This window comes from Zingiber officinale, chromosome 9B (genome assembly GCF_018446385.1).
Source record: "Zingiber officinale cultivar Zhangliang chromosome 9B, Zo_v1.1, whole genome shotgun sequence".
NCBI lineage: Eukaryota > Viridiplantae > Streptophyta > Magnoliopsida > Zingiberales > Zingiberaceae > Zingiber > Zingiber officinale.
In genome coordinates this window covers 106,683,756-106,698,189 of record NC_056003.1, presented here as the reverse complement: position 1 = coordinate 106,698,189, position 14,434 = coordinate 106,683,756, and the positions used below count along the sequence as shown (strand labels likewise).

The following is a 14,434-nucleotide window of genomic DNA, read 5'->3' as shown; positions in this document are numbered from 1 at the left end:
TGCAATAATAGATTGTAATTATTATAATAGTATTTTAAGTAAATTTAATTAATTTTAATTTAATTAGTAAAAAAATATTTTAATATAAAATTTTATTAGAGTAAATTTCAATTAAATTGAAACAATTATTATTCATTTTAATAAACACTAATTTAATTTCTGTAAAACAATTTAGCATTTTTGTCTTCACTACTTTTTATAATAGAATGCAATTATTATAATAGTATTTTAATTCAATTTCATTAATTTTAATTAAATTAGTAAACAAAATATTTTATACGAAAGTTTTAGTTAAATTGAAACAATTACCATATATATAGTGGATAAATATTTATATTTTTGAAAATAAATTCTTTGGTTAGAATTAAATTAAAATACAAAATTTTATTTTAATATTACCAATTTAATTTCTCTAAAATAATTTATTATTTTTGAAACGTAAAAAAAATGAATGGATATTTATCTTTTTTAGGAAAACAATATCTGTTCATTTCCTCCATTGCTATATATACAATCGAAAATTAAAAATCCTAAAATGGCTTCTTCTTTCTCCTTCGCTTCCCTCTCCATGGTTCTGCTGCTGCTTCTTCTCCATGGCCAGTCCGCCTCCGCCTACGTCGAGCAGACCTGCAGGGACGCGTCGAACAGCGACCGGAGGGTGAACTACGACTTCTGTGTCGACCGCCTGTACAAGAGCCCTCGGGCGACGGAGGCAGACACGTGGCTGCTGGCGCAGATCGCCGCCGAGCTCGGGATAAACACCACGGGGATCGGGAGGAGCAAGATGAACGAGCTGGCTCAGTCCGAGCGGGACTCGGCAGTGAAGGTGCTCCTCGAGGCGTGCTCGACCAACTACGGCAACATGGTGATGGCGTGCGCCAAGGCCGACGACTGCATCCGGGCGAGGGACTACGCCGGGGCGAAGAGGCTTCTGACGCAGGCCACCGGCATGGGGACGCAGTGCGGGAGCATCTTCTCCAGAGCCAGAAAGGCGGCGCCTCCGGTCGTCGCTCAGCTCGACGGCGAGGCCGTCAACTTGGTGATCTTGTGTTACGCCATCACCAACTTGTTACTTGCTGAAGTAGCGATCGGTCGTCGGCCGGACGTTGAGCACCATGACGAATAAAAATGCTGACTGTTCAATGTCTGCTTTAATTTCAAAAATCAGAAATATTTGGTACTGAAATGGAAACAAAAAGATAACTATTTGCCTTTTACCAAACTATGAGGGTTTAAATGAAAACTTGCCTTCAAATTAGGGTTTAGGGTTGTTCACGACTCGCTAGCTCTCTTCTTCTTCCTCGTTAATAAATTGCCGTGTCCCATAGGAGTCCTTAGATGTAGGTGAATTTTGGAAGGTGAATTATACATATTCTGATTTTTGATGGTGGAATACTTAGGGATATTAAATTTAATGTAGTGGTGATTGTTTGTGGATGAGTTTGATCAATTGATAATGAATTAAGTAAGGATGTAAACGAGTCAAATCGCTCATGAGTTATTCAGATTTCGGCTCGAAAAAAAAGTTCATTCGATTAAATTAACGAGCTGAGCTCGAGTCTGATTTCGAGTTCGAAAATATTATCAAGCCGAGCTTGAACTTAATAGTATTTGGTTCGTTAGCTCACGAATATATTCGTTTAGAAGCTTGCGAACATGTTCGTTAAGAGGTTTATAAAGATGTTCGTTAAGTGACTCATTTATCTTTTATATATATATATAGAGAGAGAGAGAGAGAGAGAGTTTTGATATGCTGGGCGATGCTTTGTGCGCGACCGTGAGTGACGCGCAGACGTGGCACCGCCAGCTCGGTTTCACTACAAATAAAATAATCCATGGAAGTTACTCTCTCCCTTTCTCGCCTTTGTTCAAAATTTCGACGGCGCTTATTACCAAAAATAAAATCTCTCTCGGCGCTCTCTCTCTCTCCCTCCCTCTCCCTCCCCACTCTCTCTCCCTTGCTCCCGGTCCCCTCCGGCGTCCGTCCTCCGGGCGACCTGACGCTTTCCTGGAAAGTTCAATATTTTTGGTCTGGCTCGCCGCTCCCCCCTTCCCTCGATCCCTCCGTCGAAACTCGTCCCTCGTGCTCTCGGCCGGAAAGTTGCTCCGACGTCTTCAATCGCAGGTCTACTATGAGATCCTACCACCTCACTCCAATTTAATTTCTTAATCCACACCGTTATTACCTTGTGAAATCGGTATAAAAATAGCTGTAATAATTGTATAAAGATGCACTGCGGCTTTGCTCCCATTTCTAACCGTTGCATCAACTACTACGACTGATGAAACCGTGCTTGTAGGATATGACTTGGATTGGTCGTGGTAGAAGGTCGTAAGGACTTATGCTACGACCTGGATGGTTGACGGCTCCAACAACCGCCTGCTCTCCGATGGACTTTCATTTGCTGCTACAAGGTGTAACAGCTTCATGAGGAGGAAGCTGCTACAACGTGTAGCAGTTAACTGTGCATGAAGCTGCCACACCTTGTAGCAGCTACCTTGTCATTTTCTAGCAGAGATTAACATACTCGGTACCCATAGTTTTCATATTGTCTATAGCAACCCGATTCAAAAATTATTTTTAAAAAAAATTTTCACTGCTTCAGCGCCTTTCCTGCTACAGATTGATTGGAATTCTCTCTCATTCGTTCCCTCCTTCTCCCTCGTCTTCGTCGAAGGTCGTCTGGCTGACCACTTGGGCCCCTGCCGGGCACCAACCGCCTGCTATCCGGTGGACTTTGATTTGCAGCTACAAGGTGTTGCAGCTTCATGGAGACGAAGCTGCTACAACGTGTAGCAGTTAAATCTGTGTGAATCTGCCATACCTTGTAGCAGCTAACTTGGTTAGTCGGATTTCTAGCCCCTCTATTTTCTAGCATAGATTAACACTACACTTTAAGATTAACCCTCTATTTGCAGCTACAATGTTGGTTTGTCGGTCTTCTAGCAGGCCTATTTTCTAGCAGAGATTGACCCAGTAGCAGAGTTTTCATCTTGCTAAAAAAAAAGTGAAAATGTAATATGCGATGTTGCACCGGCTTTGCCTTGTTTTTGTGCCACGCATTGAAGCAGTTACTTCGACTAATAAGCACTACACATTGTAGCAGTTACCTCAACATGTAGCTGCCACAACTTGTTGCAGCTAATGCGGTAAGGCCCATTTTTAGTAGCAGTATTTTTGTAAAAAGATTAACCCTAAAAATATTTACTGGTCATGTCTTTAATTAAAATTGCTTAATAATTGATTTAAAAATATTTCAGATGCTTCAACGTCTTTGATTTTATTTGCTTTGCTGCGATGCGGTGTAGCAGCTACCTCGGCTAATAACTGCAACACCTTGTAGCAGCTACATATACATGTAGCTGGCAAAACATGTGCCAGCTAAATTCGTAAGTCCTATTGTTGGTAGCCATGATTTTCTTATTGTACACAGATAATCAACATGAAAAAAAAGTTTTTAAAATTATCTCCTCTACCTGAGCTGCTTCGGTTAGTTTTTCAATTATTGTGATAATATATATTTATAATGTTCAAATACATTTTTACCCTCATAGATCAAAGTTTTTAACCCTAAACTCGCCGTGTGACAAATATTTCGAAGGAATTTCTTCGAAAGTTGTTCGGTGGCCCACGGAGTCTTCATCAATCAACCTCTCTGCTCTGCGACGTTCTTTTTGTCATTCGAAGCTTCGCCTTCATTGTAAGTAATATGTTAGGGTTTATGTTCCAAAGCTTCGGCTACTTGGATATTTTGAATATTTAGGGTTGAGAACCGTCTCCTAGCTGCTAAGGGTTTAATGTTTTTAGGTTGCTCACCAAAGATGGTTTACTTTGAGGGAACAATGAGTTTAAAACAAAAATATATATCTTTCGTGGTGCAGCTCTTGTCGTTGAACTGCTACAAAATGAAACAACTTGCTTAAACACTACAGTCTCCATTGTCTTCTTACAAATGTTGCAGCTACTTGACACTAACTGCTACAACGTGTAGAGTACTCATGTTAAGCACAACTAGTCACATTGTTATATATAGGAGAGATTATAGAACTTGTAATGTATTAGATTATGGTTACTTATAACAGTCTCAGGTTTCATATTATGGTTGATAATATAGAGATTATAGACATAGTAATGTATTAGGGTCTGGTTACTACTTACTAATAACAGTATCGGGGTTTATATTATGGTTTATAATATAGAGATTACACATAAGGGAAGTGAGTAGCATTATGAGCTTATGTTTGTGTTTGACAGAACTAAATGGCGAGCCAGAGAACTGCAGCTTCCCGTGCATATCGCAAGAAAGTGCACTGGAAAAGTAACTACCCTCACTTCAAGGGGTTTATATCATCACTCCACATAACCGACCGGCAGCTGGAGATGATCAATGGAAGCCCATTTGCTTGGGCATTAGCCATGCCTGAAATTACAAATATTCGTAGTCTTATTCAAAATATGTTTAACAATTGGGACGTGCAAGCCAGATGCTTCATCTTTCATAACAAGGAGATTAGCTTCACCAGGAAAGACGTCTCATTGATACTTGGACTTCCAGACCACGACGCTGAAGTTACTTTGCAACAGCATGCAGCTACCACCCCACTATTTCTACAACACTTCCATAATGTGGAGTGTACACAGAAGGAGCTAGAGAAGAAGATGATAAACCTCAGCAACCAACCTCCCTCTGCTGAAACCGATACTCTGTTTTGTCAATTATTAATATTGTATTTCTTTGTTAGTGTTTTATTTACTACTACTAGCAGCATATCTAGATTACCAGTACAATCACTAATAGACTGCGTAGATGATTTTACCAATTTAGGTAGTGATCCTGTCCGAATCGCTGAACCAAAGGACGCTGGGCACGCGGCACGCTCCTAGTCGATGGGGTGAATCTCCGGCTGGTCGAACGAAGCTCCGGCGATCCTGCACAAAAGTCTAGCCGGGAAGGGGTTCCCGGCGATGACCCTCCGACGCTCAAGTCAGGTAAGTGGTGGAGAAAGTGGCTGCCAAATTTGTATCATGCGTACCTTTGGCGAAGTAATAGCCTCTTTATATAGGACGGAGAAGGAACTGATGCACGCCCACCGAGGTGCGTACGTGTCAGCAACCCATACCACGGTATGCACTTGTCAGAGAGCTTACCTGACACCATGCTGCCACAGTCCGAGCATGTTCTTTGATGGGACGGCAGGACCACCCGTTGTTAGACTAGAAGTATGGCATCGTCATACGACTTGACGGCTGTCAGAAGATGTCCCCGTCTTTTACCCACCGTCTGACTGGGGTGTCCGGCCCGCCGGGCGGACGATGAACGTCGTCCGGACGGCCTTGATTCTTTGCGCCGTCCGGGCGGCACCTCCTTCCGCTCGGTCATTACGCACTGTTTTATTTGAGCGTCGGAACCCTGGTCCCTACCAGGGTGCCTTTTACTATCAGATTTCCCTTTCTTCTGAGTCCGGTCGGCTCGCCCTTTTCCTTTTTACCGTCGGATCACTTGCCTTCCTCTCGAGTCTAGTCGAAGGAGGCAAAGTCCGACTGACTGGACTGCCGATCTGTCGAACAATGATCATTGCCTTAGGCCGCTCAGCCAGGCATAAAGATGCTCATCCGTGTGGCGATATCTGTCTGTCCGGCGATACTTTGTCCATGCCTTGTATTTTCTGGGAATCGATGTCCGTTGTTCTCCCACACTACCCATCACGTGCTCTGCGCAAGGTAAGGGGAGCTCATTAAATGCGGCTAGTAACCGGCTGACACGTGGCGACCGTGCATTTGTCAGAGTATGGCGGTTGCGTCACTTCCTATGGGACAGCCGCCGTTTGAAACGGACGATCCGATGACAACCTCGATATCGACGACCTGGATCAGACGGTGGAGATCGTTTCCGGGCGGCGATATAAGATCCTTGACTTCGTTTCCGCCGCATTTCGTCTTCTTCGTTTCCAGACTCCTGTCATTCCCCCTCTCGCCGGCGACCTTGTTCTCAGACTTTCCGACGATCACCCGGCTTCTTCCGGTCATCTTCCTCGCTTGTAAGAGCCTTTTTCTCGCTTCAGACGCATTCTTCTTTCTGTTAATCATCCTTTTCAGCCGGTTTTCTTCCATTGCTTGAACCATCCCCTTCTATCCCGCATTCTGGCCTTTCGATCATGACCAGTACCTCGCAGTCAACCGGCGGTGCTCCGGGTCTTTGGTACTCGAACATGGAAAGTCGGTTCGACGAGGAAGACGCCATGCGCCTCACTCGAGCATATGACCTACCGATCGACCATGAAATAGTGTTAGCCACGCCTTCCGATCGGCCTAACGATCCTCCGCCCGGCACTGTTGTCTTCTTCCGGGATCAATTCCTGGCCAGACTACGTTTTCCTCCTCACAAGTTTTTCTTAGAAGTTTGCAACTATTTCCGCATTCCGCTCGGCCAAGTAGTTCCCAATTCTATTAGGTTGCTGAGCGGAGTTTTGTTCAAACGGATCTGCATTCCCTTAACCCCAAAAATCTTCCACTACTTCTACTATCCCAAGCAAGAGTGGGGCACCTTTGTTTTCCAATCTAGGATAGGCTTCATCTTTTCGATAATATCCGAGCTCCAACAAACCTGGAAGGAGCATTTTTCTATATACGCTTTCCGAGCGGCCCACTTTCCGCACCAGTGGCACGGCTACTGGCAAGGAGCTCGGCAAGTTTAGAGGTGACGCAGACTATCTCCATGCCGAGCGGTTAGTCGGTCGGCGCTATCACATTGACAAGATGCTTCTCCGGGTAATGCATATATTATTGTCTTCTACACCACCGATCGCCTTGTAATGAGTAAGCTTCCTATCTTCCCTTTATTTTGTTCTAATCGGATTTATTCTCTTGCGGTGAGGTCATGTGGCGGGCGAGCCACCGAGAAGGTCAACAAGCCGCTCGGATTGAGGCGGTGACGAGCAAGGAGGCCGCCGAACGGGATCCGTCCGGCGAAGAAGGTGAGGGGCCGCCAACCCCTCCTGATGAGGCCACGGGCAATATAGAACCTGCGAGTGAAGCTGAAGTGGAGGGCCGTTCGGCGACCGGAATCCGCACCTGCCTCTACACTTGATGAGCCACAACCTGAGCGGGGTGCAGATGCGCCGGTGCTGTCCGGAACAGTCTCTCTCGAGAGTACCCCGACCCCTCAGGATTCTCCGAGGGCCAGCTTGGAAGTGCCGCCGTCCAGCCCTTTGAGGACTCGACGACGTCTCAGGCGTTTAGGCGAGCTACCCACCTCTTCTGCTGGCGGGCCATCTCAGAGCGGGCCGAGCGGCCAGAATTTGCTTAAAACCGTTCTGCGCCTCCCTTCAGAGGCGTACATGGTTGCCGCCGATCGACCGGTGTTTCCTGAGTAGATGATCACCCTGACGGGCCCTCTCGTACAAGCTTGGATAGATGCTCGGAGTCGGATAGCTAAGTTGACTCCCGGGCAGCTCGGCGACAGCAACCTTCAATCACCCACCGGGGTATAGCCCTTCCCCCTCTTCTCTCTCTTATTTGAAGTTTTTACCCTGTTCGAGAACTGGATGGAGCAGATCGCCATTAGCGATCGGTTGATCGAGCTGGAGGAGGAACTGAGAAATCAACGGCCGCTCTGGAGAAGGCCAAGAAATCGCTAGAAGCCGAACGGAAACGAGCCACTGCAAGGTCATTCTTGAAACAATTGATCATATTATGAGAAAATTCACCCACTGGAAGTAACAGGCCATCAACGACATGGACCACATGAAGGTGGAGATCCGGGGCCGGAGCAACGCATCAAGGACTGGATGCTCTGCCAGCAAAAGAGAGCCGCTCGGCTGATCTCCAAAGATTCGATGGAGACTTGAAGGATCTCCAAGCTGCTAGCGACGCTGCCCATGTCGCGCTCAAGGAATATCAAGAGGGGGAGTCGGCCCGCTCGGACGAAGTGAGGAAGGCGTTCCTCCGCTCGGAAGACTTCGGAGAGAAGTTTACCGACAAGATATCCCTCACGTTCGAGGAGGCAATCAAGGCGGCGGTGGGCTATCTGAAGACCAAAGGTCATCTGCCTGCCGATGATGGACGCCATCCCCGACGCTCTTTTGATTTTGATGTGTGAGGAGCGTTTCAGAAACTTTTTTGAATTCCCGCCGTTCGGCCCCGCTTATCTATGTAATGACTTTTTTGGCTTGCATATTAGATAATCTTCGCCTTTTTAATTCCGCTTAACCATCTGTTGCTTCGAGCCTCGCCTCAAAGGGGTTTTTGCTGGATTTTCGCAAGGCCTCCCGCTTGGACGTTTATAGACGCCGGCTCGTCCCTCGATATTTATCGTCGGAGCTCGGCGGATGTTTATAGCAGCGGCTCTCGATTTTTAATAGCGGCTCGTCGGTTCGTCCTTCGGATTATTTATAGATGGCTCGTCTCGATATTTATCGTCGGAGCTCGGCGGCGCGGATATTTATAGCGGCTCTCGATTTTTAACGGGGCTCGTCGGTTCATCCGCTCGGATTATTTATAGACGCCGGCTCGTCTCTCGATATTTATCGTCGGAGCTCGACGGCGCGGATATTTATAGCCGGTCGGCGCGGCTCTCGATTTTTAACGACGGGGCTCGTCGGTTCGTCCGCTCGGATTATTTATAGACGCCGGCTCGTCTCTCGATATTTATCGTCGGAGCTCGACGGCGCGGAGATTTATAGCGGATCGGCGACTCTCGATTTTAACGAGGGGCTCGTCGGTTCGTCGCTTCGGATTATTTATAGACGCCGGCTCGTCTCTCGATATTTATCGTCGGAGCTCGACGGCGCAGATATTTATAGCCGGTCGGCGTGGCTCTCGATTTTTAACGACGGGGCTCGTCGGTTTTCAAGTGAGACTACACACCCGGCCGAACGGCTCGGCCTTCGTCGCAGAGCGCTTGGCTTGGAAAGCCATATACCCGGCCGACCGGCTCGAGCCTTCACATCGAGCGCTTGGCTAATCCTCCCCGAGGTAGTCTCGGCTAAAATGTACCTGGCCGAGTGGCCTTCGCTCGAGCAATAACCTCCCTCTATCATCCCGAGCAGTAGGGTTTGGTTTCCTTCGCCACACTAGTATGCAGCCCTAGCGACAGCTCGGGGTCTTGATTTCGAGGCTTATATTCTATCGCAGTCGAGCGCACAGGGTCTTGAATTCTGACGATAATGCCTTATATTCGCTCTTTTGACTTTTCATCTATGCATTTCAAGTATTTAGTCGAAAATGAAGTACGGGGTGATTCTGATGATACACCTTTCACCCGCTCGGTAAGGCGAGGTGATTCGCTCCACGCCTATCTAGGTCCGTCCTCATCCTCCGGATAATACGGAGCCGAGCTTTTCGATGATTTTGAAAGGGCCCGCCCATGGAGCTTCAAGCTTGCAGACGCGGCTTGACTTTCTTCGAGACAAGATCGCCAACCTGGAACGATCGGGATGACGTGCCGGTTGTAGTTTTGCTTCATCCGCCGACGGTATGCCATCAGCCGAACGGACGCCTTTGCCCTCTCCTCTTCTACCAAGTCCAGCTCCATGTTTCTTCGTTCGGCGTTGTCATCATCGTAGCTCTGGATCCGGGCTGACTCAACGCCGACTTCGACCGGAATGACAGCCTCACCGCCATATACCAAATGGAACGGTGTGACTCCTGTCCCTTCTTTTGGCGTCGTTCGGATGGCCCACAAGACGCTCGGCACTTCATCCGGCCAACTCCCTCCCAAATGGTCGAGCCGAGCGCGCAGAATATGAAGAATTTCCCGGTTGGCGACTTCAGCTTGACCGTTGCTCTGAGGATAGGCCACGGACGTGAAATGTTGCTCAATGCCGTAGCTTTTGCACCAATCCTCTAACATCTTCCCTGTGAACTGCCGCCCGTTGTCGGACACTAGTCGGCGAGGGATGCCGAACCGACAAATGATGTGTTGCCAGATGAATTTTTTAACCATTTGTTCAGTGATCTTTGCCAGCGGCTCGGCCTCCACCCACTTGGAGAAATAGTCTCTGTCGCCATCGGAAATGGACCCGAATATCCATTCCCATTGATCGAACGGACATGAGATGGTTGATGCCTTCATCTCCTCTGCCGGTCGGTGGGAGAAGTTGTGATACTACGCATGAAAGGCATGTAGATACCGTCAGGCATCTGTTTGTAAAGTTGGCCAAAAGTATCCACCAAGAGGATTTTGCGTCCGCCCGGATGACCCCGCATGATCCTTGATGTACTTCCGGAGGATGTAAGTCGAGTCCTCCGAGCTTACACATTTCAAAAGGGCGCGAAAGCTTTCTTGTAAAGTTGATCTCCGATTAGTGTAAACCGACCGCTCTTCTTTCCGAGGAGCCGGGCTGCATATTCATCGGATGGTGTGGTGCGAACGGAGGAATTCTATAATAGGTGTCCTCCAGTCGTTTGAACGCGAGGCCTTGCATCCGGTCGACATGCGCCACCACAGCGTTTTTCAATTGGTTGCTGAATGGCGACCGACGTTATTGAGCTCGCGAGTTTGGCTAACTCATCGGCCGCTTGGTTCTCCGTTCGGGAATCTTCTGAATAAGCACCTCTCGGAAAGTAGCTTTGAGTTTTTCAAAGGCCTCAGCGTAGAGTTTAAGCCGAACACGGTTGATTTCAAAGGTGCCGGAAAGTTGCCGAGCGGCCAACTGTGAATCAGAATGAAGTGTTACCCGACCGGCTCCCACATGCCGTGCTGCATCCAGGCTATGAGGGCCTCATACTCCGCTTCATTGTTAGTAGCTTTGTAATCTAGCCGGACGGATAGGTGCATCTTTTCTTCCCGAGGTGAGAGTAGTAATATTCCGATCCCACTTCCGAGCCGAGTGGAGGATCCATCCACATATATTCTCCACATAGCTCTGGCCTTTGCACTGGTCACAAAATCAGCCAAGGATTGGGCTTTAATCGCCGAGCGGGGCTGATATTGGATGTCAAATTCACTTAATTCTGTCGTCCACTTGATAAGCCGTCCGGATGCTTCTGGATTCAACAGACTCTTCCGAGTGGACTGTTCGTCCGGACAATGATGGTGTGAGCCAAGAAATACGGTCGAAGGCGCCGAGCGGCTAGAACCAAAGCAAAGGCCAACTTCTCGAGCTCGGTGTAACGAGATTCAGCATCTTTGGCTAAAACCTCTCCCGTAGTCTCCTGGGTGACTGACAAGTATACCAGAGCAGCTCTCACTGATAGGTTTAAAAAAGAAAGGCAGAATTTAGATATGTTTTCAACTCTTCAAATGCCTCATCACACTCTTCATCCCATCGAACTTAGTAGCCTCAAGGATCTTGAAGAATGGGGAGTTCGGTTGGAGATGAATCTGGAAAAGCAGTTATCCGACCGGTCAACCGTTGCACTTCCCTTGTGTTTCTAGGAGGAAGCATGTCTTGCAGAGCTTTCACCTTGCTGGGGTTGGCTTCAATTCCTCGCTCGGTCACTATATATCCCAAGAAACACCTCCTTTTGCTCCGAACAGCACTTCGGGATTTAGCTTGACTCCTTAGCGCTTGGAAGGTTTCTTCCATGTCCTTGAAGAGATCCGCTCGGACGGATTTAATAAGAATGTCGTCTACATAAACTTCCGATGTCCGATCTGCTCCGGAATACCTTGTTCATCAAGCGTTGATAGGTAGCCCGCATTCTTCAATCCGAACGGCATCACGTTGTAGCAATAAGTGTCGTCGGTCGTATTAAGCTTACTTTTCTTGATCTTCGCCGGCGGCTTGGTGATATCCTCGGTAGGTGTCAAGCATGCAATTAATTCGCCCGTAGAGTCCACCAAATTGATCTATCCGGCGGGGATAAAAATCTTGGGCATGCTTTGTTTAAGTCCCGAAAGTCGATACTCTCCACTTGCCGCCCGGCTTGGAGACCAATACTATGTTGGCCACCAGTTGGGAACCGCACCTCGCGTATGTGGCCGGCCTTCGAAGTTTTTCTACTTCCGCTGATGAAATCTCCTTTTCTCTGCTTTATCGGCCGAGCGTCCCGTCGGACATGCAACTCGTGTTGCGCTAGGCTCGGCGAAATTCCGGGCAACTCATGTGTCGACCAGACGAAGACGTCATGATTTCGTTGGAGGCATTGGATCAGCTTCTCCTTCTGTTCTTCCTCCAGATCAGAGGCGATAAAAGTCGTGGCCTCCGATCGGGTCGGATGGATCTGAACTTCCTCCTTTTCATCATAAATTAAAGCAGGAGGTTTCTCGGTTATGGCGTGTACCTCGATTCGGGGCGCTTTCCGAGCGGAACAGGCTTCCGCTCGGATCATCTCTATATAGCACCGCCGAGCTGCTAGCTGATCCCCACACACTTCTCCTACTTTGTCCTCCACGGGGAACTTTATCTTCTGGTGGAAAGTTGAGACAACCGCTCGGAATTCGCCGAGCGCCGGTCGTCCCAAAATGACGTTGTAGGATGATGGAGAGTCGACCACCACGAAGTTTATTGTCCTGGTCCTCCTGAGCGGCTCGTCTCCCAGAGAGGTGGCCAGCCGGATCTGTCCGACCGGCTGAACTTCGTTGCCCGTAAACCCGTAGAGCGGGGTCGTCATGGGAAGCAGCTCGGCTTGATCAATTTGCATCTGATCGAACGCCTTCTTGAATATGATGTTGACCGAGCTCCCTGTGTCAACAAATATGCGGTGAATGATGTAATTTGCTATTACCGCTTTAATGAGCAGCGCGTCTTGTCTTCTACTCCTTCTAAGTCCCAAGTCCGAAAGTGATTTCCGGTCCACTTGCCCGCTCTTGGCTACAACCGCGTGGATCTGCGCACTGGACGCCCGCCTTCGCTCGGTTGGAGTCTCCTCGGTCGGCCCACCAGAATAACGCTGATCTCGCCGGAAGTATTGCTCCTATTTTCCTCCTCACGAGTGGACGGCGGGACCGCTCTCCGGGCGCCCGGCGATTTTCTGTCTTGGGATCGGTGCCGATCGGGCGTCTGGTGATGTCGCCTCTCGACGCGGGTCCGGTCAGCGTCATGGGTCCTTTGTCTCCTGCCGGTGGGAGACGACCGTCGTTCTCGGCTTTCCGGAACAGGATTAGCCACGAAGGGAAAACTTCGACAATCCCTCATGTTGTGCGATCCGTGTGGAAGGAGAACATAGGGTCCACCTCTTCTTTGACTTGGGCACCACTTTTACGTGCGATCGTGTGAGGATCGAATGCTCGCCCTCGGTCCTCTCGGGTGGTCAGCTGAGCGCGTCGCTTCCGCCGGCATAAGCAGTGCCCGCCACCGAGCTTCCTTTTTCCGAAGCGGCTTGCGCTTCTTCCACATTTATATATTCGTTGGCCGATGTAGCATGTGATCATAATCTCGAGGCGATGAGCGACCGGAAGAAGTCCCCATCCACAAGGCCTTGCGTGAAGGCATTCATCATCGTCTCCGATGTGGCCGTGGGGATATCCATCGCCACTTGGTTGAATCCGAATGGCTCGAGCGATTCTCTCGGCTCTTGCTTGATGGCGAACAAGTGACACTTGTCTTTGATAACGCCCGACTCGGAGAAGTGGTGGAGGAAGGCCGCTCGAAGTCCTTGAAGCTGGTGACGGATCCGTCCGCAACCTCCGGAACCACCGCTGAGCCGATCCCAGAGGGTGGTAAGGAAGACTTACACTTTACTCCATCGTGTCTTGATGGAGCGTGGCAGATTATCGAACTTACCCGGATGATCATCTGTTGTTCCATTGTATTCGCCGATCGTCGGAGGCACGTAGTGCTTGGGCAGAGGGTCTCGTAGGATAGCCTCCGAAAATTGGCGATTGATCCGCTCGGGGGAGGAGTCCGCTCGGGGAGCTTTCCCCTTCCTGTCATCCCGCCTTGGCATTTCATCTGAGGAAGATCCTCTATCTCTTCGGGCTGGTATGGCTTCAGGGGTGCGAAATAAGGCCCGATGGAATGCGACGGTGGCTGGAGGTGCTTCCGCTCGGCCACCAGACGCAGATGTTGCTTGTTGCTCCGCCCGCTCGGCGGATGCTTTTTGTTTTTGCTCCATGAGTTTGGCGGCCCTTATCTCGACCAGAGCGTCGAGTTCTTCCCTTGAAAGCGTCACCGTGTGTTGTCGTCCAACCTCGTCCATTGTCTCCGATCGGATGCAGGAGCGTTCCCACAGACGGCGCCAATTTGATCCTGTCCGAATCGCTGAACCAAAGGACGCTGGGCACGCGGCACGCTCCTAGTCGATGGGGTGAATCTCCGGCTGGTCGAACGAAGCTCCGGCGATCCTGCACAAAAGTCTAGCCGGGAAGGGGTTCCCGGCGACGACCCTCCGACGCTCAAGTCAGGTAAGTGGTGGAGAAAGTGGCTGCCAAATTTGTATCATGCGTACCTTTGGCGAAGTAATAGCCTCTTTATATAGGACGGAGAAGGAACTGATGCATGCCCACCGAGGTGCGTACGTGTCAGCAACCCATACCACGGTATGCACTTG

General features: G+C 49.0%; 1 protein-coding gene across 1 annotated transcript; it reads left to right on the top strand.

Moving 5' to 3' along the window:
• Window positions 1-535: 535 nt before the first annotated feature.
• Window positions 536-2,797, top strand: LOC122023273 (pectinesterase inhibitor 8-like). Its single transcript, XM_042581336.1, has 2 exons — window positions 536-1,081; window positions 2,624-2,797. The coding sequence occupies exons 1-2, from the start codon at window positions 536-538 to the stop codon at window positions 2,795-2,797; spliced, it is 720 nt and encodes a 239-aa protein (XP_042437270.1).
• The last annotated feature ends 11,637 nt before the right edge of the window (window positions 2,798-14,434 follow it).

Coding starts and splice junctions, on each gene's coding strand:
- LOC122023273 (XM_042581336.1), top strand. CDS start 536: ATGGCTTCTTCTTTCTCCTTCGCTTCCCTCTCCATGGTTCTGCTGCTG. Junction 1,082..2,623: donor CCAACTTGTTACTTGCTGAA/GTAGCGATCGGT, acceptor TTCCTGCTACAG/ATTGATTGGAATTCTCTCTC.